The 22,276-nt window shown below is 37.0% G+C and overlaps 1 protein-coding gene across 10 annotated transcripts in view; it reads right to left on the bottom strand.

Annotated features, from left to right (window-relative positions):
• Nucleotides 1-22,276, bottom strand: part of MAP2K5 (mitogen-activated protein kinase kinase 5) — a 266,821-nt gene that overhangs the window by 199,433 nt on the left and 45,112 nt on the right. For all 10 annotated transcript variants that reach the window (XR_004960015.1, XR_004960014.1, XR_004960022.1 and 7 more), the window contains exons 7-8: nt 18,512-18,560; nt 10,833-10,897 (exon numbers count right to left, since the gene is read on the bottom strand). Coding sequence is in view for 6 of the 10 variants with exons in the window: in XM_036265405.1 (XP_036121298.1) it covers nt 10,833-10,897; nt 18,512-18,560 (114 nt within the window). In the remaining 4 variants the exon portion in view is untranslated. The remainder of the gene's footprint in view (nt 1-10,832; nt 10,898-18,511; nt 18,561-22,276) is intronic.

Here is a 22,276-nt window from a genome sequence, read left to right as displayed (position 1 = left end):
ATTCTACAATTTTTTAAAAGACAATGATTTCCAAAAATATATAAACTGTATTAGAATATTCTCTTCAAAAATTAAGAAACATTTTGTTTCACAGCCTCTGAGATTAGTCAAGAAAAGGTGTATTTTTCAATCCATTCAAGAAAGTAAGGCTTAAAGATGTCACATATTTTTAAAGTAAGATTAATGGGAGGAGAGAGGAAGTGTAGGAGGAAGAAAACTAACTTCCTTATAAAGACCAGCAGCCAAAACACCAACAGGATTCCAAAGGCGATTTAAATACACACAAAAATACATTTAAAAAATCACGGGCAATGAAAATACCCAACCATAAAATTTCTGGAGAATCATATGGTCAAATGACATTTTTTACATCGGGTTAAGTCAGTTACCTCAAAGATTCCAGGGAGGAAAGGAGGAGGACAGCTGTTTGTTCATATGGGTCATTTATAAGGTACATGTGCCCGATGAAAAAAGTGAAAAGTGTAACTGTAGTATATTTGCTAGAAAATGCAGCAGAAATCCTTAGGCCTTTACAGAGTCCGCTTACTTTAGCTCTCCTCACAGAACCAAAATGTAATTATTTACTAGGAAGGGCACTGGGAAGGGATGAAAAAATAAGGAAGTACTGAGTTTCAGTGGTGTAGTCTACTCTGCCCAGCTGCACGCCAAGGCTGCTGGGGATGAGCCTGGGCATGTGATGGTGCCTCAGTCTGGAGATGGAAATGCAGCCACGTGATTCAGAACACAGGTAGAACACCTCTGGAATGCAGGTAGATAGGACTGGAAACATTTCACTTGGACTTCCAGGGAAGCAGGGAAACTTATTTGCCCTTTCTGTCACTTACCCGGCTGCTATACTCTGCAACACTAAGAATGATCTTCAAACCAAGTTAAAAGGGAAAAGAAATAAATGGTACACAGAATCTTAATTTGGTACATGTGTTTATGGTAAAAATTCATTCTAAACTTTATCCCATGTATCATTTTCTCTACCACTATAAAGTTTCATTAGCTATGCATTTTATTGCTGAGAAATATAAAAATATATTTTATTCATAGTTTTTAGATAACTTTTCTGAAAACTTAATTATGGTTTAATCAGAGCTTTATGTTTATTGACTAAGTATATTGTTACATTTTGCTGCTATAGTTAGCAGTCATAATAGAATCAGTATGTTTGAGAACCTTACACAATACATATTTTCCAAATACACGAAGCTTGTTAAAATGCTATATTGATCATACCCTAAAGCAACTTCTAATTCTGTCTGAACATTTTTCATTTCATTATTTGAATTCACAAAACAAAACACACAAACTCTCCTTTTAGAAATAACACTGTACATTCTTTTTCTTTCTTTCTTTTGTAATACTGACAAGGAAAAGCATGGAAATCTTAGTCAAGAGGATAATGTAATACAAAGTCACACTTAAAACCAAATTAATGTTTTAAAAAACTTTATGATTAATATCTACAGCCTAAGTCTCTATTGCTATTTCCCCCTAATTTAGTAATCTGCTCCCCCAATTTAGTGTTAGTGCACAAATAAGAACCTAAATATATTTCACTCCAGTAAGGCAGCAATTTAACGGAAACATGGTCTCTTATATCAAGGTAACCAACAACAGAGCACTGAAAAAAACTGTGGCAGAAGTTATACACAGTAAATGCCTTTTGGACTTTACAGTGAATTATTTTTCAAAAAAGCAATTTAAGTAAATACCCTAGATGCTATGGTATACAAATACTTGCTTGTGCTATATTATATGCCAACCAAAAGACTACAATTTTCTAACACATCAGATACTGTAAAACTGCTAAAAAAATTAATGTGCCTTATAAATCAAGAAATGCACCACCTTCATTAGCATAACCAAGCAATTGATCTAGGTTTTAATGATTAAATTTTGGGTTTTGATAAGTAAAGCGACCCAAAGAGTAAACCAAGTAACAAGTTATGTTGCAATAAGTCTGTTAGCCAAGGAATGGTTGTTTTAACATCTACTAAAAAGTCTCTAAAATTAACAACTAGAAATGGCACATCACTGACCCAGAATTATATATTAATTTATATCTTACACTCAAAAGTAATTTGGCTTAAAAATTAAAAAACTCAAGAGAGTGAATGACAAACAGAAATACCCTGGCTTGAGAAATAGTCCCAAATACCGGTCTAGGTGTCAGAAGAACAGAGTTTTAGTTCTTTTTTTCCTCTCCAGCTTTCACATTAAGGCATAATTGACAAATAAAAACTATATATACTTAAGGTGTACAACTCCATGTTTGCAACTGAGGTCTAGTCTTGACTTGACCTTGGGCATGCCACTTAACCCTTCCAAGCTCTGTCTTTCTCACTGGTGGAAAAAAAAAGGAGGCCAATCAGACTGGCCATGCCTCCTTTGCATGGACTTAGCAAGGTCTAAAAGATCTAGCATGATCAAGTCCTGCCGATCTCTCTGCCCTCCCCTGAGTTCACACTACTCCAACCACACTGGCCTAGACACACATATCCACACTCATCTTAGGGCTTTTGCCAACAGTGGTTCCTTCTGCCTGAAGGGTTCTTTTACCAGACTTCACTGTGACTGGCTCCTTCCTGTCCTTCAGGTCTCAGCTCAAATATCACCTGCTCTGATAAGCCTTGCTGAGCACCTACTTTACATTCTTTACAGCACTCGCAAGGTCTGATATCATCTTAATTCGGTATTCATTTCCCTGATTATTTTCTGTTTGCCCCACTAGTGTAAGTCCAGGAACATAGGAAACTTGTCTGTCTTGTTCACTACTAAATCGCCTGTGCTCAGAACAGTCCTTGGCACAGAGAAACCTTGGTAAGTATTTGTTCAATGAATAAATGAATCTATAGTAAGACAAAATTTAAAAGAATAAAACCAGCCCTGGCCAGTGGTGAGAGCCCCAGACCAAGAGTTGAGGGTTTGAGTCTAGTCAAGGGCACATACCTCGGTTGTGGTTTGGTCCCCAGCCCTGGTAGGGGTTGTGCAGGAGGCAACCAATCAATGTGTCTCTCTCACATCCATGTTTCTCTCTCCCTCCCTCGCTCCCTCCTGCCCACTCTGTCTGAAAATAAGTGGAAAAATATCCTCAGGTGAGGATTTAAAAAAAAAATAAAATAAAATACTAAGTATGCCAAACTACAGCAAAGTAAAGAATCTTATTTAAAAAAAAAAGAACAAACCAAGTGACACCTGACATAATATTTTTATGGTAGTTGAATGCCAAATTTAGATGTGGAATTTGAGACTCAGGCAAAACCTCTGCAGTCATGTCATGTCCAGGTCAAAGTGGAAATGCTTTTCTCAGCAGTTCTGAACAAGAGCCATGTCATTCTGCCTAAGGTAGAAGAAGTCACACCTCCCAGAGCTTCCTAACAAAAGATAATACTTTGTGCCCATCCTTAGACTGTAAAGAATCTGCCTCTGCAGGTAAATTCCTGAAACACTAAGTGGTTATAGTAGATAAAGCATGGTGCTAGGCCCTGTGATGATGCCCACCCAGATGACCTGGACACGAACCGTACTTACCTGTGCAAAGAGCTTCTCCATCCTTTTGGACACAGGTCCCTGAGAGTCAATACACTACCCTCCACACAGCACATGCTCAGAACATCACTGTTCAACAAATGAGTGAAGGAGGACTGGACAAGCCCAATTCCCGGACCTTTTATTATTCTCTCCATGCTCGTCTAGGTGGTCTGTGAACTATTCACATCTCTCTGTAAACTGAGTACCCAGAAACAGACACTTCTGAATCCAAAGGTGGCATACTGCAATATGAAGTCAAACCTAGATGTTATACCCTCCTAATGCAGCTAGAGAATAGGTTTCAAATGGAAACTAGATCACTTCCACTCTATAAAAATAAAAGTAGTTTTATGTTTTTATCTGCTCATAACCACTTCTGGCAGGGACTTTAAATTTCTTTTTAAAGAAAGCATTTTTAATAAAGTAAAATATTAGAAGTCTTGCCACTTTAAAACTATTTTTCCCTGAAAGGAGATGGTGTTGAAATACTTAGATTCAGCAAATTCATCCTTGAAATATTACCATAATGTATTGATTTTTACCAGACTCAATTGACTGAAAAGTTGTTTGTATAGCAATATTGGCCAAAACAGTAGACTAGAACAATTTTGTTACCCATAGTAATCAAGTGCATTTCTGAAGTATAATTATACTGTCATAAAAATAAAGCCAAGATACACTTTACCAAGCTATAAAACAATAGGGGCTATAAAACAGGAAGAAGAAAAGGCTAAATAAATGAGATTTTTAAAAATTTAATTTAATGTCTTTCAAAAACACCACCACCTCTTCTTCCTTCCCTAAAGCCAAGGTTAGCAGAAAATAATCAATACTTCAATCTCAATAAACTATTTCAATAATAGTTAATTCGGGTGGAAACAGAGTCTGAAAATATCTGCTCAGTGACCTGTGACATCCTGTCATGTTGGCTGGATGCCAAAAATCCATCATTGCAATAATGGATATGAACATCTGTGAAGCTATAGGAACGTGGGGTGGAAGCAAAAGGTAGGAAAGGTATAGTGAACCACGAGCTCAGGTTCATCCTTCAGATTCTAATCAATACAATAAATATTATTGTATGAAACAAACCTGTAACAGTGAATGCTGAGAGAGAGAGAGAGGAAAACATACATAATTAATTTTATTTGACAAATACTCATTGATTTTCTGGAAATATTAATATCCTTAACTTGTCACTTGATACTATAATGCAATCTAGCCATATATAAGTATTTAATTTTACTTTAATATGATATCTTGTTTTCTTATTAAAAATATGATCTTGGCTGTAAGGAAAATGCTTTTCATTTGATTGGAAATTTAAAGTTAAAATAAATCAAACGATCACCTTGCTCCTGGGTCAATATCAAGACCACTTAAAAACTACAAGGAGCCCTGGTCGGTTTGGCTCAGCAGTTAGAGTGTTGGCCTTTGGACCAAAGAATCGTGGGTTCGACTCTGGTTCAGGGCATGCACCTCGGTTTCGGTTCCATCCCCGTCCCTGGTCAGGGTTGTGCAGAAGGCAGCCAGGCCATGTGTCTCTCACACTGAAGTTTCTTTTTCTCTCTCTCACCCTCCCTCCCTCCCACTCTATCTGAAGATAAATAGAAAAATATCCTCAGGTGAGGATTTAAAAATAAAATGATGACAAGGAAAACATACAAAGGTCTGAAGGTTCCTGATGCAGTCAGTAGGGCAGCTGGGGTCGGACCTATTGCTGCTTAGGTTTGGCACCTTCAGATCAGCTGATGAAGGAAGCAAGACTTTCTGGGTACTATGCGGTTCTGCAAAGGTTTTATCAGGACTCTTTTTTATTATGTTTCCCCTTAGGAATCCCATGATTTTAAATTTTTGTTTACTAAACAGCATTTAATTAGACAACAATATATTTTCTCATTTTATATAACTGACCACCAGGGCTTCTAATTTTCATGAAATAAATCATGTAACTGATATAATTCCAGCTCCAAAACACAAAAATGTAATGTTTTCATTGGCCTGTACAGTCATATCATGAGGGCAAAATACAATTTAATAATTCACATGATATCACTGACCATCTCCAAGGATCATCCTCACCCTACTGCCCAACAAATATCTCATAAAATACATAAGATGGCCCTAGCTGGTTTGGCTTAGCAGTTAGAGCATTGGCCTGGGGACCAGAGAGTCTCAGGTTTGGTTCCCACTAAGGACACATACCTCAGTTGCAGTTTGTCCCCAGCCCTGGTTGGGGTCATGTGGGTGGCAGCCACTCGATGTGTCTCTCTCACATCAATGTTTCTCTCTCTCTCTTCCTCCCTCTTTCCCTCCTCCTCTATCTAAAGATTAAAAAAATAATAATAACGTAAGACAGCGTGAAGGAGGACAGACCAACATCTTTGAGAATTATTATCCCTTCCCTCTTCTTCTTGTCTCTAGATATGGTCAAACTAATTATTAAATAATGGCATATATCCAATCTTCATAACACCATGTAGACAGCATATATGCTACCCATTATATCACTGAGAAAATTCTACTCCAAATCCAGGTCATATTCTTAATTGTACTCTAGGAAGCAGCTGGAGGTAGAAAATTCACTACTGTTTTCAAACACCTAGAGACTACAATACATGGCCAAAAAGCTGACAACTTGAGTCTTAGCCTGAGTAATTTGCATGAAGGAAAAAAATAGAAAAGATGATCCTTAAGTGCTTGCTGGTTAACTGACTCAGCATGATTTAAGTCCTAAGAGTTAAATATCACTTCATTTCTAGACGTAAAACTTAGGTGACTCCATCAAACTGTGAGGAGAGAGCAAAGAACCTGAGGGACTGGCCTTCATGATCAGTTCCAAAGTAACTGAGACTGTTAATTACTTTCATTTCAATGTGACATACTGTCTAAGAAAAGAGAGCAGTAACTAGTGTATTGGGCTAATGGATGCTAAGTACCCAAAGTTTTAACATTTGAAAGAAAAGCAGTCATTCAAATATATGCTCTTAGTTTAGAAATTTCTATTCTTCTAGGCTAATGTTCTAGAACAACTATGCAGCCTCTGAATTCCACAGGATCTAAAACTAGCCAGATATGAGAAGCAACAATTAAAGAGCCTTACTAAAACTTGCTTGTAAAACCTCCACTTGCCTCATTCCACTTCAGCCAACATGTATAAAGAATCTATTCCATACTTTGGACTATGCTGGGTACATTAGAAAACGTAAGGAAACACCCTGACCTTGAGAAACAACACTGCCTGGGGGAAAACAGTGAAAGAAAGAGGTGCTGTGAAGTCCTGGCTCTGCTACTGACCGGTCACAGGAACTGGAGCTCTGGCTTTCTCCAGGGGCAAAATGGGCTTCACATTATACCAGCCGTCACAGAGTAATTACAAAATAAATGACGTCAAAAGAGAAAATACTTTGAAACTTTAAAAAAAATCACTGTGAGATAATATGTAAGATATAATAAATCATATTCGTGAGACAGAGAACAGAAGAAAACACAGAAGTATACTACATATCATAATATAATGTAGAATTTCTGAAACTTAATTCAACACAACTCTAATTCTGTGAGATGTTAACAACTGTGTCTCAGAAAAAGAATCTCACGGCCAAGTAAGCTTAGGAAGCACAAGGCTGAATGCTTTTTCTGTTATCAGTACTACCATTACCAATAGCTAACATTTAGTGTCAGTCATAGTGGTAAACCTTTTCTATGGAACATTTCATTTAACCTCACAACAATGTTGTAAGACAAATGTTATTATTATCCCCATTTTACACATGGGAAAATGAAGGCAGAAGACATTAAATAATTTTCCCAAGCGATTGTTAGTGGCAGATGTAGGATTCAAATTCAGAGCCCCTACACTTAATCACAACACACACTGCTCTCTACTTTTTCAAAGTTTTTGAAATTCATTGTGAATCTCTCAGAGGGGAACAGAACATGTATATTTCCTGCATTAATTTTTTGGAACAATTGCAGCACTTTGGTAAATGAAGCAATAATGAAAGTGCATTCATTTCCTTTTCCTAAATTATTTTTCCTCCTAGACTTGGGCTATATTTTAGTGGAAGGTATTTCCTTTATGATCCATTTCACCCAAACCAGTAATCCAAGAGACACCAACTTAAAATTGTCACCCTGGGTCACTATCATAATACAGAGAATAGCTTAGGAGGGACTACACACAGAATCCACATTTGGTTAAAATGCCTGGGCCCAAAATTTCATATTGCGTAACTGGAGAGAACATCTAGACTTAAGAGATGAAAATGTCATCAACTATTAAGTAATATATATTGCAGTTTATCCCTTGAAAATCACAATATCCCATCAAGTGGAGCAAATAAGACTGAAATGTTAAACTTTTGCTTTGCATTTATTAGCTTTATTATACTTTATAAGAAAAAAATTAAATAGGCCCATTAGGCAGTTTTGTTACCAATGAGTGGATTTTCCAATATTTCCTTCATCTAGTTTATGTAGCATAGCCTGTAATGTAATCATTTTGTTTGGAAAAAAAAATCACAATTTTTATAGTCAACACCATTAAGGTAAACTTAGTATAGAAGAAAGTCAATCATAACACATAAAAAAAAACACTTGGTTTTATAGAGACTTTAGTAAAGTAGATTTTCATTTCTTGGTAATTATATCATTTCTTTGTGCTGAACTAAAAAAAGCTAGGGACATAAGAACAACATATGTTGAAACCCAAGAAGAAATGAAGGCCAGTGATCAATGACAAATGCTTATGCAATTTGGTATCTTCATGTCCTTCCCCCTTAAGAATAACCTATACAACAAGGTAACTGAAATATCTTCTTTATATGTATACACACACACACATATGAAATCAACTATACAAAATAAAGTACTAAAATGATCATGATACTGCCACTCACCCTCCATAAACAACCACTGTCAAAAACATTAAATCTTACAACATGCATATTGAATCTAAGAAATGGTAGTTAAATGAACTCTTAGGATGATAAGTTGCTAATGTCACTGCAGCATTCTAGCAAATTAAAGAGCTTGGGCTAAGGACATGTGGAAGGATGTTCCCTTGGATATTGTGTGACTCTAACAAAAGCAGAAGTTCTAGCCATGCTTCCTGCTAAAAACAACATTAACCAGGTGAATGGGAAGTTGCTGTTTAATGAGTACAGGTTGTCAGATTTGCAAGATGAAAAGAGTTCTGCAGACAGATGTGGCGATGGCTGCACAATGTGAATGTACTCAATGCCACTGAACTGTACACTTAAAAATTATTGAGATGGTAAATTTTATGTTATATGTATTTTATGACAATTAAAAATAATATTTAAAAAATACTAACATAATTTTGTTGTAATTTTTCCTTGCTGGGTGGGCATGTTACTTCCATCATGCCCCCCCCCCTTTAACATACAAACCTGTGTTTTAAGGTAAAAGATTAGAATTTTAACATCAGAGTATTATTTCTAATAAAAATTATCTGCTAGGGTTTGGTGGTCTTATGATTTCTCCCTTCCAGAACAAACCAGGAAAGTAAATTCACAATAGGCCTTCAATTAATAAATACAAACATGCTTGAAAGTTAAATATTAGGTGAAATAGCACAAATAAGAAATGGGTTAGGAGTCTAAAGAAATGTTTTTGAGTTCCATCTGAAGCCAATAAAAGGAATCCAAAGAGTTGCTAGAAATCCTTGCTATACTATTATGCTATCAGCATGAGAGCATGAGGAAGGAAGAGTGAGGCTTTGAAAACTTCTCCTTTTAGGGAACTCAAGAGAAAGAAATCGGAGTGTACATTGTTCCTTCTTTCCTTTCTAATTGTACCTGAACACAAAAACCTTCAGAACACAGTAACAATTCAAGTCAGATAAGAGTAAGGAGACTACAATGAAGAGATGCTCTTTGTGCAGAACTGGGGGCTGCATGGGAAGGAATGCTAGTATGATCCAGGGAAGGCCAACAGTAGCCTCAAACTCATTAGACACATTAGCCATCAAACATGGGTCTTTAAAGGCAAGACCCAAGGACTGTGTAAGAAATATGTCATTACTTAATCCTCTCTACTGGCACTACCTGCAGAGAGAATTGAAGTCCTGGGTGGGGGACTGAAGCAGATGGAGCCTCTAACCCTGAGGAATCTAATTCTGTTCCAAGGATGCATCTATGTGTGGAGGTTGTTCTGGGATTTCAGGACGTGACCCTTCATGGTCATAGGGGAACAGGACAATTTTTATCTGTATTCATGTGGTTAGTTAGAACTTAAAATTCTAAGAACATTTGTAACCAATTAGAAAATAAATTATTTTACAACTCTGAAAATATACATTGATATCAATGTTAAAATATCTAAGGTACAAAGACCACTGTAACGTAATGCAGGGTTAGTGTATCTAAGGAAAACAGCTCTCTGGAGGAAAGCTTTAGTTCTCCCTCAGGGCTGTCTTACAGAGTATGGATTTTTTAATTCCTGGTGGAATATTTTTCATACACCATTGCAGACTATTAAGTACCAGACATTGCATTATGTAGTTTAAACTTTGTACTACTGCATGAGAAAGACTTCCCTGTAGAGAGAACTATTTTTTATGGTTAGCATTTTTTAATATGAAAATGAACACTCCTTTAGGGTAGGATCACTGCCACTGGAATTTGGGAGAATTTTATAACTTAACATATTCATCAATGTGTAGAAATTCTCTCAGGGGAGTAAGGTGAGGAGAGAAGGAAATACAACAGGAACAAGTCTTTTTAATAACTTACAGTGCCGACACAGGGCAAAGCAGTAGTATTTTTTTTTTTTTTTTTTGGTACGTGCCCCTAGCGGGAACCAAATCCGGGACTCTCTGGTCTGCAGGCCAACACTCCAACCGCTGAGCCAAACTGGCCAGGGCAAAGCGGTGGTATTTATAAGGTTTGTCTTCCACTGGGCATAGCTGTGAACAGGCAGGGGACTAGCATAGGGTGCTAGCAAGTTAAAAAAATCATGATGTTAAAGAGTGAAGAAGAAAAAAATGCATTAAACTTCAGGCCCGTTAAAGGTACACTTGCTAATGGTGGATTATTAATGGATCACCCAGGAGAGATGCAGACTCAGAAATAATAAAAAAGACTATATAAATGCACTTTTCCAAGCAATTCTTGAAAAAAATAGGTGCCTTGCAGAATTTTGGAGTCAAATGGAGAAATAAAATCTAAGCGCTGGTGGCCATTTAAAAATCTTTGCCAAGGAGAACTTGGGTACACACATGTGGCAAAAGTGGACAGAAAGTTTAAACAAAATTGACTACTCACTTGTACACTGTGCCTCCGTTGCCATGACCAAGAGTGTCTCGATACCGTATGTCTTGTTCATTCATCTCCACAAGAAAGAAAGAAAAACAAAAAGGGTGTCATGCTGTGGATGGAAATGTCAAGGAAAAGCAACTCTGGGCCATAAACAACAAGCAGTCTGGGTCATTTCAAGTTCAGCTGCAAGAACGAGAAGATCAATACAACATTTGCTGTCCAATTTATAAAAGACGATACCAAGGGACAAAGTGATGGAAAGTTTAATGACAATTTGTTTGCCTGGGTCATTTCATTAAAGTTTGATAAAAGGTGTCAAAATGGAATGATATAACATAGCTCAAAAGGGTCAGGTCAGAGATACCGATAAGAACACAGTCTCCAGTACTACATATAACCAATGCCAAACAGCACTGCACATAACCAAAGTCAAACTCGGGAAGACAACACACACACACAGTAATCTAATTCATGATCTGTAAATAAATCAGCCCCTGAAATCTCCACAGGTGACCCTATAATTAACATTAAACAAACTGAATAATGTTAATGACTTTCCTAGAGTAGATAGAGCTTTTCTTTGGCAATGGTAAGTTAGTATACAGCAATAACTGAGTAGAAATCATATTATGCTGATGGAAAAGTGCCAAATCAATGCGCTTTAAAATGCATATATAGTCAAATGTTACAATACATAAAGGGTAGCCATATAAGCATGTGATTCTTATGAACTAGAGTCACTTCCTTAATTTAATATATACAACAGCATACGACTCCTCAGGTTCTGTAAAACTGTTGTACCACAAATACTACTCTCATTTGCATCACAAATGGTCGTGAATTATTTTAGCGCCCACAAAATAATGTTTTAGAGTTTTAAAGAACTCCCTAAATAATTATTTATCAAATTACTTTAAGACTAGTCAGATTATATTTGATGCATTCAATAATTTTCTACACACTGGTCCAGTTGCTTAAATATTAACTGCCAACTTTATTCACTAAGTGGCTTCAATTAAGGTGTTATTTTCCATATAAGCTAAAGCTTGGGAAAACCCATACTAAGCCTGGGAAAAAAAAAATCAATTTCCAGGGAATTGAACTGCCTTGCATGGGCAGAAAATGGATGGGGTTTTTAATTCAATATCACCTGGAAAAAAAATAGTTTGCTTTCATATTATTATAGTAAAGCTTTAACTATTTTGCTGTACTCTAAACTTCCACCAATCGAATAAAGCAAGCTTTCATTTATCAAGGGAAATATTTTTCTGCTATATATTTCTAAGGCTGAAGCTTCAGAGAGCTGTAATAATTAGGAGTACAGTGCAGGTAACAGAAACCGTTTCCTTTCCAAGCCATTTTGCCAAACCGTAAAAGAATATTGACAGATTAATGTGTGAAGGCCAATACCACACCCAATTTAATTGTAGTACAATCTGAATGATGCAATTTGCAATTAGCTAATTATTATATTTAGGGTCAGTTGAGAAATGACATTCAAGCCAGAAAAATTGGCAACTATTTCCCATTTCAGGGAAATTCTGTTCTTCACTACTGTTATATTACTAATATAGAAAAAAAAAATTAACCTGTGTAAAAGATGTGGCATGAAGAAAAGAAAACCTCAATATTCTGGACCAAATGACACATTTTAAGACAGTAGAAAAAAGGAGCACATAGCCCTGGCTGGTTTGGCTCAGCGGTTAGAGCACCGGCCCACAGACCAAAGAGTTGTGGGTTCGATTCCAGTCAAGGACATGTACCTCGGTTGCAGTTTGTCCCTGGCCCTGGTCAAGGTCATGCAGGAGGCAACCAGTCGATGTGTCTCTCTCACATTGATGGTTCTCTCTTTCCCTCCCTCCTCTCCATTCTATCTAAAGATAAATGGAAAAAATATCCTCAGGTGAGGATTAAAAAAAAAAAAAAAAAGAAGCACATAAAGTAACTTGAGATGCTAAACTAGCAGAGCTGCTACTGGGTTTACTTTGATAGATAGGTATAAAGGATACATACGTTAATAACAGTATCTACTGGTGGATACAAATAGGATATTCCCTTTTAAATATTTCTCTAGGTAGTCTAAACATGACTCTAACAATCTAATTTGTACCATTAATTTGCCTAACAAGCTGCACCCTCATCATGGCTTGAAGTAAATTTCTAGGACAGAGATATCTCACTAAGTTCACAAATTCAGAATTAGTACTGAGATTTGAGGGTAAACAGACTGAAGCTATGGAGTATATGGGAGCTGGACTCTGGTGAGATGCAATCTGTGGTCATAGCCCCTCCACCTCCATTACTTCATCAGGGCCTCCCTGGTAAAAGGACCAGGAGTTCCTTCTCAGAAAAACACCCACACCAAGACATATTGGTATTATACATTCCAATAATATACTGGGATAGAACTAGGACTTTGGAGGGGGTTTGATTTTGTGGTATTTTGTTGGAGGAAGAGAAGGAAAGGGAGTAAGTATGGCATGTCTCCAAAAGGCTTCAACCATTGTAATCCCGACATCATCATCTTTTTACCTCTCCTACCCACTAAAGAGAAGGAGAGCAGCCACCACCCAGCATTCCCAGCACTCCAAACTAGGCAGGAGTTGTAGGCTCCAAAACAGCCAGAAGATAGGGAATACTGAATGGTGTGTGTGCACGCTAAGCACTATGAAAGCAAATTCAGGGACAGAAATTTGGAATCCTTCATATAATGAGGAAAATTGTAAATGTTGCATAAATATAAAAAATGGTTTTTAATAACTTCTAGAACAATGTCACTTAAAAAGACAGCATCGAGCCCTGGCCGGTTTGGCTCAGCGGTTAGAGCTTCGGCCTGTGGTCCAGAGAGACCCGGGTACCTCGGTTGCAGTTTGTCCCCGGCCCTGGTTGGGTCGTGCGGATGGCAGCCACTCGATGTGTCCCTTTCACATCGATGCCTTCCACCCCCGCCCTACCTGAACAAAAAATGGAAAAATGTCCTCGGGTAAGGATAAAAAAAAAAAAGACAGCATCCATTAAAAAACGGGTAACGTGTTTCTATGATGGTTTAAAGTTTTATAGACCTCTGCCTGACCTATGAACTCAATAGATTTTTATATTTTAAAATGTCAGATTCTTTTTCTTTTTACTTATTTGAATTTTCTAATTTTATATGGTATACAAATATTATTGATGTAAAAAGAAGTTTTACAAAGAAAAATTATTAGAACCAATCTCATGAATTGATTACAAACAAAATTTTCAGAATTTCATACCTCTGATCAAAATGTATTACTTTAATTGACCTCAACCAAGGGAAATCATTAAAGGAATCAACAAATAGCTGATAGCATTTTTGCCTTTATAGTTTAGACAAGCATATTAATCCAAATTTTCATAAGGAAGCACAGGAAGAGTACTCACTATGATGCAAAAGTGGGGTTTAAAAGCCATAGAGTACGATATTTAGATAATATGATATTAGGATCAGATATCATAAAAACCACAGAACTTTACAGCATTTTAAGCATTTAGCCCATGTAGATCATATAACTAGTAAATAACAACTAGTCAAGGCTAGAACTTGGTCTTTCAGATGCTCTGCTCAAGGCTCAACCTTAGCAATTGGACTCGTGTGTAAGTATGGAGAGATGGCCTTGACATCCATGGTCACTGCCCACAGGAAGGAAAACAATCGACTGAAGGGCAGTCACAAGTTAAAAGCAATTTCATTAGCTATGGTATTTCTTTTATTAAAAACAACAACAACAACACTGTTTTTTTTTTCTTGCCCTGTCCGGTTTGGCTCAGGGGTTAAAGCATCAGCCACGGACCAGAGAGTCTGGGGTTCCCACTAAGGGCATGTACCTCAGTTGCAGTTTGTCCCCAGCCCCGGTTGGGGTTGTGTGGGTGGCAGCCAGTCAATGTGTCTCTCTCACATCGATGTTTCTCTCTCTCTTTTCCTTCCACTCTCCCTCCCTCTCTGTCTGAAGATAAATGCAGAAAAAAATGTCCTCCGGTGAGGATAAAAAAATAAAAAGAAAACTGTTTTTAAAATCACATAGCTCTTTACATAGAAAAGAGGTGAAATAAAAGTTTTATTCAATAAAGACACCAAAATAAAATTTAAATATAAATCAGTTTCCTTGTTTAGACTAAAAATAAGCAAATAAAAGGCAGAATAAAAGAAGTTGAGGGTGGAGAAAGAAAAAGCCATGCGAGTTATGATTATGTGTCATCACCAAGATGGCAAATGACTGAGAGAAATGACTGGCACTGGACTCTGCTCCTGCCGAAAGGGAGGCAGGTGCCGTGAACAGAATGCAGACAACCAGGGCGGAAAGGCTGTGTTTGTATGGGTAGAGGAGGTGTCATGTAGTCTGGACTTACATACACAGTCTCATTCATGTTTCAGTCTTCACATGGGATCTAAGATGAACTGTAAGAATCTAAGAGTTTTAATATATTGGTGAGAATTAGTTTTTAAAGCTAATTTTACAGTACAATACCTATTTTTCTTCCTCCTCCTCTTTTTCTGAAACACAAAAAGTTTTTCTAAAGGCATCTGAAGTTCTCAAAATACCAGCCAAACATGCAGCAGGATCAGAATTAGTTCTAGATCTGTGATTTCTCAGAACACTTATACTTGACTTATTAGGAATGAGAAAATACTGTCACAAAATCTCCTACAAAAATCTAAAAAATGAAAAGAGGAAAAACAACTTATAAATGTAAAGATCAAAGTTACACATACTCGGAGTAACAGTGCACTTTTTAAATCCTTTAAATTGACCCACTGGGCCATTATTAATCAGTTTCAAATCAAGGGCCAATCAATGTTAAACAGATCATAGCACACTAAAAATGAAGTGGGAAAACACATCCAGAAAAAAAATTATTGGTACTGATTTACAGTTCTAAATAAAACATGCCAAAATATCTTAAATTTTTTTTAATCTGGTGAGAAAAAAAGGAATTCTCCACTTAAGCAGTAACAGAAAAAAAAGTATCTCTATTCCAAAGACTAAATGTTAAACTTTTTAAAAAGTGTTTGATTTAATATAATATTAATGAAATTAATGGGAATAATGAAATGGAATTCAATTATGGATCAGCAGAGAAAATATTCTTTGTTTATTGTCTGTCTGTGTTAAGAAGAATCAGTACCTATCGCTTATAAATCATTAAAGTAAAAATGCTCAATTAATCCTTATTTTATATGTAAAGGTCTGACAGAAACGAGTCTTATCACTAGACCTTTGCTTCACAAATCGAAGCAATAATGGTTTCAGAAAGCAGTCACACTCTATGAGCAGACAATTGGAGAGATTTAGTAAATCCCACTTTATAGAGCAGAGACTAATCGGAAAATACAAGCCAGTCAAATGTTTCTTATGAACTGTTGACACTATATCAATGCTGAATCAATTGGTGGCATTTACTCTGAGTGACAGAAAAGAAATAAATATTTATATCACATAACCTATATCAATGAACCCAGGCAGAAAGCTATTTCTAACCTGTCAATATTTGATTATCTTGAAGAATCATGTCCCTTTCTTTTAATGATTAATATGAATTCCTTATTAAATCTAAGTGGAGGCAAGTGGAAAGGCAAATCATTATTAATGCTTGAGAGCATAAACCACTAAAATAAAAAACTATGCTCAAGTGTTAAAGTATCGTTAAATGTGACTTACATCTTCCATATCAAGTTGTGTCAGTGTTCAGCCCAGAAATTTATTGACGCCCACAACTGTGCACATTACCTCGCTGCAATGCAATCTCGCTCACTCTTTAGTTACCCTATAGCACCAAGGAATTGAGGAATTAGTAGAAGGAGGAGGTATTTTTGAAGACTTCCAATAGTGGGGGAGAAAGGTTGTTTTGTTTGCTTTTGTAAAGGAAAGTAAATATAAAGAAGGCTAATCCTCAAGAGAAAGAAAACACCATACTATTTAATGTGGGGTTATCACATTCCCAAGGGAAAGCAATAAACTATCTTTAAGTGTCAAAAATCACTGCCATGACAATCTTCCACTGAAGAGAACCTCATAACTGAAACCACTAAGATATTTATGATATTAAGTTTGTTGTCAAAACACTAGGAACATTTCTGAATGTTTATTTTCACAGTGCAAATAAACTGTTTTTCATTTTTGAAAGGAGAATCTATGACAGGTTATTTTCCATTGCCTGGGTTGAACAAATGTAGTTAAAGCTTCTTAATTTATGTCAATTTTGAAATATATTTTCCAGCTGAAGAACACAAGTGATTTATACATAAAATACAATTAGTAATAAGATGCTGAAGACACATAAATATCCTAGGCTCAACGTTTCTGCTTTTAGTCCAGTTTTGTTTCATACTGGGTCTGAACATATACAGGGCACCACAGGGATACGCATATGACCCTCAATCTAAATAAACCTTTGACTGCTTCAAGTTAAAAATATTAGATAAATACAATCTGAAATTCTGAGACTGTAAAGATGGTACATATAACACCAGATTTCTCCTTAGCTGTATATACAATGTATAAAGACTAAAATTCACACACTCTGGATGATGATGAGATGTCAAAACCACATCAACTTACTTTTTCTAACTGTATTCAAAGGACTGTGTGCTAAACAAGGAAGGCTTCCAGAAGTACCAGCATACTGTCACTGTTTTAAGGCACACGCATCTATTAGGCCACAAAGTTACAGGTGATATTAAAGGACAAGCATGAGGACCCAGCTTTGTCTTCTTGACATGCTCCGCTACAAGTACTTGATTCATGAAATGCCAATGAGGCTTGGAGAGGTCAGTGTGTGAAGGCACTGAATAAGCATCTGAGATAATTAAGATTTCAGCCTTCGAAACATGGACGGGAAGTGAACAGCAGTTAAGAAAATCAATAAGAGTCTTTTATTTGCAGTGACACAGATGTCTCAGTCAATAGAGCCTAATAGGCAGGCTTAATCGCAATGGACAGGCGCCTGCCTCCAAGGCTATCAAAGGGCTTCCTCGATAACAAACATTAAAACACATTTATGTTGCTATTGAAGAATCGAGGACCCTATAGGTAGCTTAATTTACCAGTGTATGTTTAAAAGCACTATACTATTTCAGATGTGTCCATTTACTTGAATCAAAATTAGTGAGAAATAAGGGGACTGCAGGTCTGTTTGTCCCTCACTGGGTGGGTTAGGTCATGCAGCCTTAAGATGGCCTGTGGACTAGGCAAACCAGGGCTCCTAAAGCCTAGGAATTTTAAACGCCAAAGATCTGCTGTTATTATAATTCCCTAAAAAGCCAGTGTTAGTTTCAGGACAAAAGAACTGTGCTATGGTGGGAAAGTAACAGTTTGGTTTTATTTTTTCTCTCCGAAGATAATGAAAGAAACAGTCACCTCAGGATATAGGGCCATTTCGACAACCCATGGGTTGACACACTTGTTCAGAACTGATTAACTTTTTTTAAACTGAGAAGGCAGCAGGGTATGTGCATGGTACTTCAATCTGCCGGGAGTGAAACCCATTAGCACAGTTTGAAAAACGTGCTGCAAATTGTCCTGCCAATCAAATTAAGCCATGTAATTCATTTATGACAAGAAGACATTCAAGGACTCTTTATCTGGTTGTTAAGTTTATGGATACAAAAACTAGATAGTAATAAAAGTTACTACTGTCTGAAAATGTTAATATGTAATGACACTTACCTGACCATTGGCTAGTATTTTTTTCAGTTCAGCAGAAGACTTCTTTAAGCTGAAAAGGGAAGGATAATTTTTAACGGCAAGATCGGCATCTTTGAACACCACTGGAAATTCCAGAGTAAAACACATATACAGAGACTACACTCTTTTCATCCTTCTCCTTGTATATTTTTCAAAAAGTAGCTGGTCAAATGGCAAAACTATTAATAAAAAGACTGGAACCCCATTAGTAATTTAAAGCAATAAAGAAGCCTACAGTCAAAATGAAGCTAGAATATTGTACACTACCTTCAGTGACTTTTTTTTTTTTTCTGGCTTTTAGTTCTGCTGCCTTTGGGTAGCCTTTCAGTGGCTATTTTATGTGGACTCTTCATCTGCTAAATACAAAGTACCTAACAATATACTCCTAGAGTGTTCACAACAAACAAAGATTATAGAACTTCAAAAGATAAAAGGGTTTAAATTCTGATCTTTTATTACAATTAGAGTTACAATTCACTTCCTGGGAAGATAATGTGTAGTAGAAATAAATTCTGGTACTCATTAGCTGTGGGCTCTGGGACAGGTTACTTATTCTCTCTGACCTCAACTTCCAAAGTAACTCTCCTCCCTGTGTTAGTCATCTGTTTAGATAGATGCCTTTCATCCCACCACACCTCCTCCAAGACTGAAAACTCCCTGAGAACACAAACCACAACTTACTCACCTATCTATGTATTCCATTCTCTTCCCACCCTTGAACCTAGCTCAGTGATTTAGCATGTGCTAAGTGTTCAATAAATAGTGATCATTGTTCTGATTGTTATATGTTTGTGTGTGACAACACACACACACACACACTCATTTGGCATTTCTAATAAATTATATTTGAGAAAACTGCAGACTTCAAGTTTGGCCACATTCACTATTCCAAGTAATAATTATTATTCTTCTAAATACTTCTTAAACTTCTGCTATGGTCAAATGCAGACTATGAAGTCTCTGCTTTCCTCAGACTTAATAAAACATGACCTCAACCAAGGGTTCTAAACTTTAATAATGTCCTCCCAAGTCTAAGAATCCATGCAGTAAAGAATTCTGTAAAATGGAACTAAAGCTGAAACATATATAAAAAAAATAAACACCTGCCTAGAATCAGTCCAGTTAAAATAACAGCAGCTACCATTTACTGAGGACCACATGCCAGGCACTGTGCTAAATGTTATTACTTATTATCCTGATGTAATCCTTTCAATAACTATACCCTGTGCATGAGTTTAGGAATACTGGCCTGTAGGGTATAGCTACTCCTAATTTATTTAAAAAAATTAAAGTACAGACCTTGCTCAAAGTCAGCCTATCTCTAACATACAAACACACACACTTTTTTTTTTTCTGAGAAACATTTAGATCCTTCTATTCCTATAGATGACTCCAAATTTACTAAATAACTGTAAAAACAAATAACCAAACAATGCCCAGGCAATGTTTTTCCACAGATATTCCATTTTATTATACAACTTGAAATAATAACATTTTGATTCACTGCATTTACAAAATACCTTTCATCCAAGAAACAAAATGTGATTCCTTAATATAATTTTATCAATCTTCTAACATCAGAGGTAGATAAAAAGCCTAATTATCCTACTTTTTTTTAATTAAAAATATTTTCTTTATTGATTTTAGAGAGAGGGAGAGAGAGATAGAAACATCGATGAAAGAGAACATAGACTGGCCGCCTCCTGCAAGCCCCCCACTGGGGATTGGGCCCACAACCTGGGCATGTGCCCTGACCGAGAATCGAACCAGCAACCTCTTTGTGCGTGTGTTGACACTCAACCACTGAGCCACACCAGCCAGGCTAATCATCCTAATTTTATAGAAAGAGAAAACTAAGATATTTGGGAAAGACCTTGCCTTGGCAGTGGGATTTGAATTCCATAATTATGGCCTATGAACACCATGTCAATAGTAAACTCCGTTTAATAAAAAGCCATCCACCTAAGGCAAAGACCAATTCATGTTGTGAGAGTAACAGAGGAAAAAGCTGATTTCATTCATTATGCCAATATCTGGCTGCCAGCTTTTTCTGGTAAAAAATTATATCTATGGCCTGGCCAGTGTGGCTTAGTGGTTGAGCGTCGACCCATGCATCAAGAGGTTGCCGGTTCGGTTCCCGGTCAGGGCACATGCCCAGGTTGTGGGCCCGATCCCCAGTGCGGGGCATACAGGAGGCGGCCAATTGATGTTCTCTCTCATTGATGGTTCTAGCTTTCTCCTTCTCCCCTCCTCTTTCTCTACAAATCAATAAAGAAAAATTAAAAATAAATAAATAAATAAATAAAAGGTCTGGAGTAGAACTCAGAAATTTAGATTAAAAAATTATATCTATGTATTGTAGCAGTTTCTTTGTGCCCCAGTTTACTCAATAATTTGTTTACTTGTCTGGTCACAATGACTTTTAAAAATCATTCTTAAAATCTTTTTAAAATTTAAGTGTAATACAATTATAACCTGGTTATGACACTTTAAGAGGAACACTGATACATCCAAAGAAGAGTAAAATGGTGAGAGGACTAGAAATAATGTTGAATCAGAAAAGCTAAATGAGTTGGGAGAATTTAATCCAGAGACAAGACTTAAAGGGCATCTAAGTTAGTTAGTTGGTTAGTTAGCTAGTTTGTTCGTTAATTCATTCATTCAAGCATTACTATCACCTATATCCCAAGCATCATTCCAGGAATTTGGAATTTGACAATGAATGTTACAGTCACTGCCCTCAAAGAGCACAGAATCTACTAGGGACAGAGGTGATTATAATACAATGTGCTAACCGCTACAGTAAGGCAAGCACAGGAGGATTATGGGAATTCATAGAAGGGGTAACTGGTATAGACTGGAAAGTGCATAATAATCAGGGATGGTTTTTAGAAGATAACAGCTTTGTTCCTCAAAGATGACCAAGGTTAGCCAGACTGAAGGTGGAGGATTAAAAGAGAAGCAAAGTAGAAAAGAGGCAGCAGCAGATGTAAAAAACCCCAGTAATGAGAGGAAACGTGATCCATTAAGGGCACCACACATTCATCAGCAGACCTGGAATGTCAGGTAAGAAAGGGAAGAGTGGCAGCCCAGGGGGCTGGACTGGGCAGAGCACCCACATGTTAAAGGCTAGTGCTCATCTGCTGTGAAGGGTACACTTCACCTGAAAGATTGTGAGAAGTAGTAAAAGGGGAAATGATGGGCTCAGAATTCACATTAGCAAGATTATTCTGACTGCAGTGTGAAGGAGGGACTTCAGCAGGGCAAGACCAGAGGGAGGAAACTATTAGGAGGCTGCAGCAGTGATCTAGAGCCTGAATGACCTTTGCAGCAACAGGGGTGCTAGCAAGCAGACTAACACGACAGTGATTCCAGAAGGAAGAACCTACAAATGTAGGGACTGACTGTATGTGGGGCTGAGGGACCCTTAGGAGGCAGGGCAGTTGACTGACTGGGAAGATACAGGAGACTTTACCAAGATAGGAGACCTAGAAGAATGTTTAGAGGGAAGATGACTGGAAGAGTTATCACCTAGAAGAGAAAACAGCCTTTTTCTGAGTGCTAAATCAAATCTTTGAGTGGATAATAAAGGGAGACAAATCTCAGCTCACAAAAAAGAACGTTCTAAGATTTAGCTACATGAAAACGGAAGGGGTTGCCTTGGCCAATAAAGTGTATTCCTGCCACAGAGATGTTTAGGAAGGGCCTGGATGATCATCTGGCAAGGAGTGAGGAGCCAAGCACCTA

The sequence above is a fragment of the Molossus molossus genome, unplaced genomic scaffold, assembly GCF_014108415.1.
Source record: "Molossus molossus isolate mMolMol1 unplaced genomic scaffold, mMolMol1.p scaffold_m16_p_1, whole genome shotgun sequence".
Lineage (NCBI taxonomy): Eukaryota > Metazoa > Chordata > Mammalia > Chiroptera > Molossidae > Molossus > Molossus molossus.
This window is presented reverse-complemented; position numbering and strand designations above follow the sequence as displayed.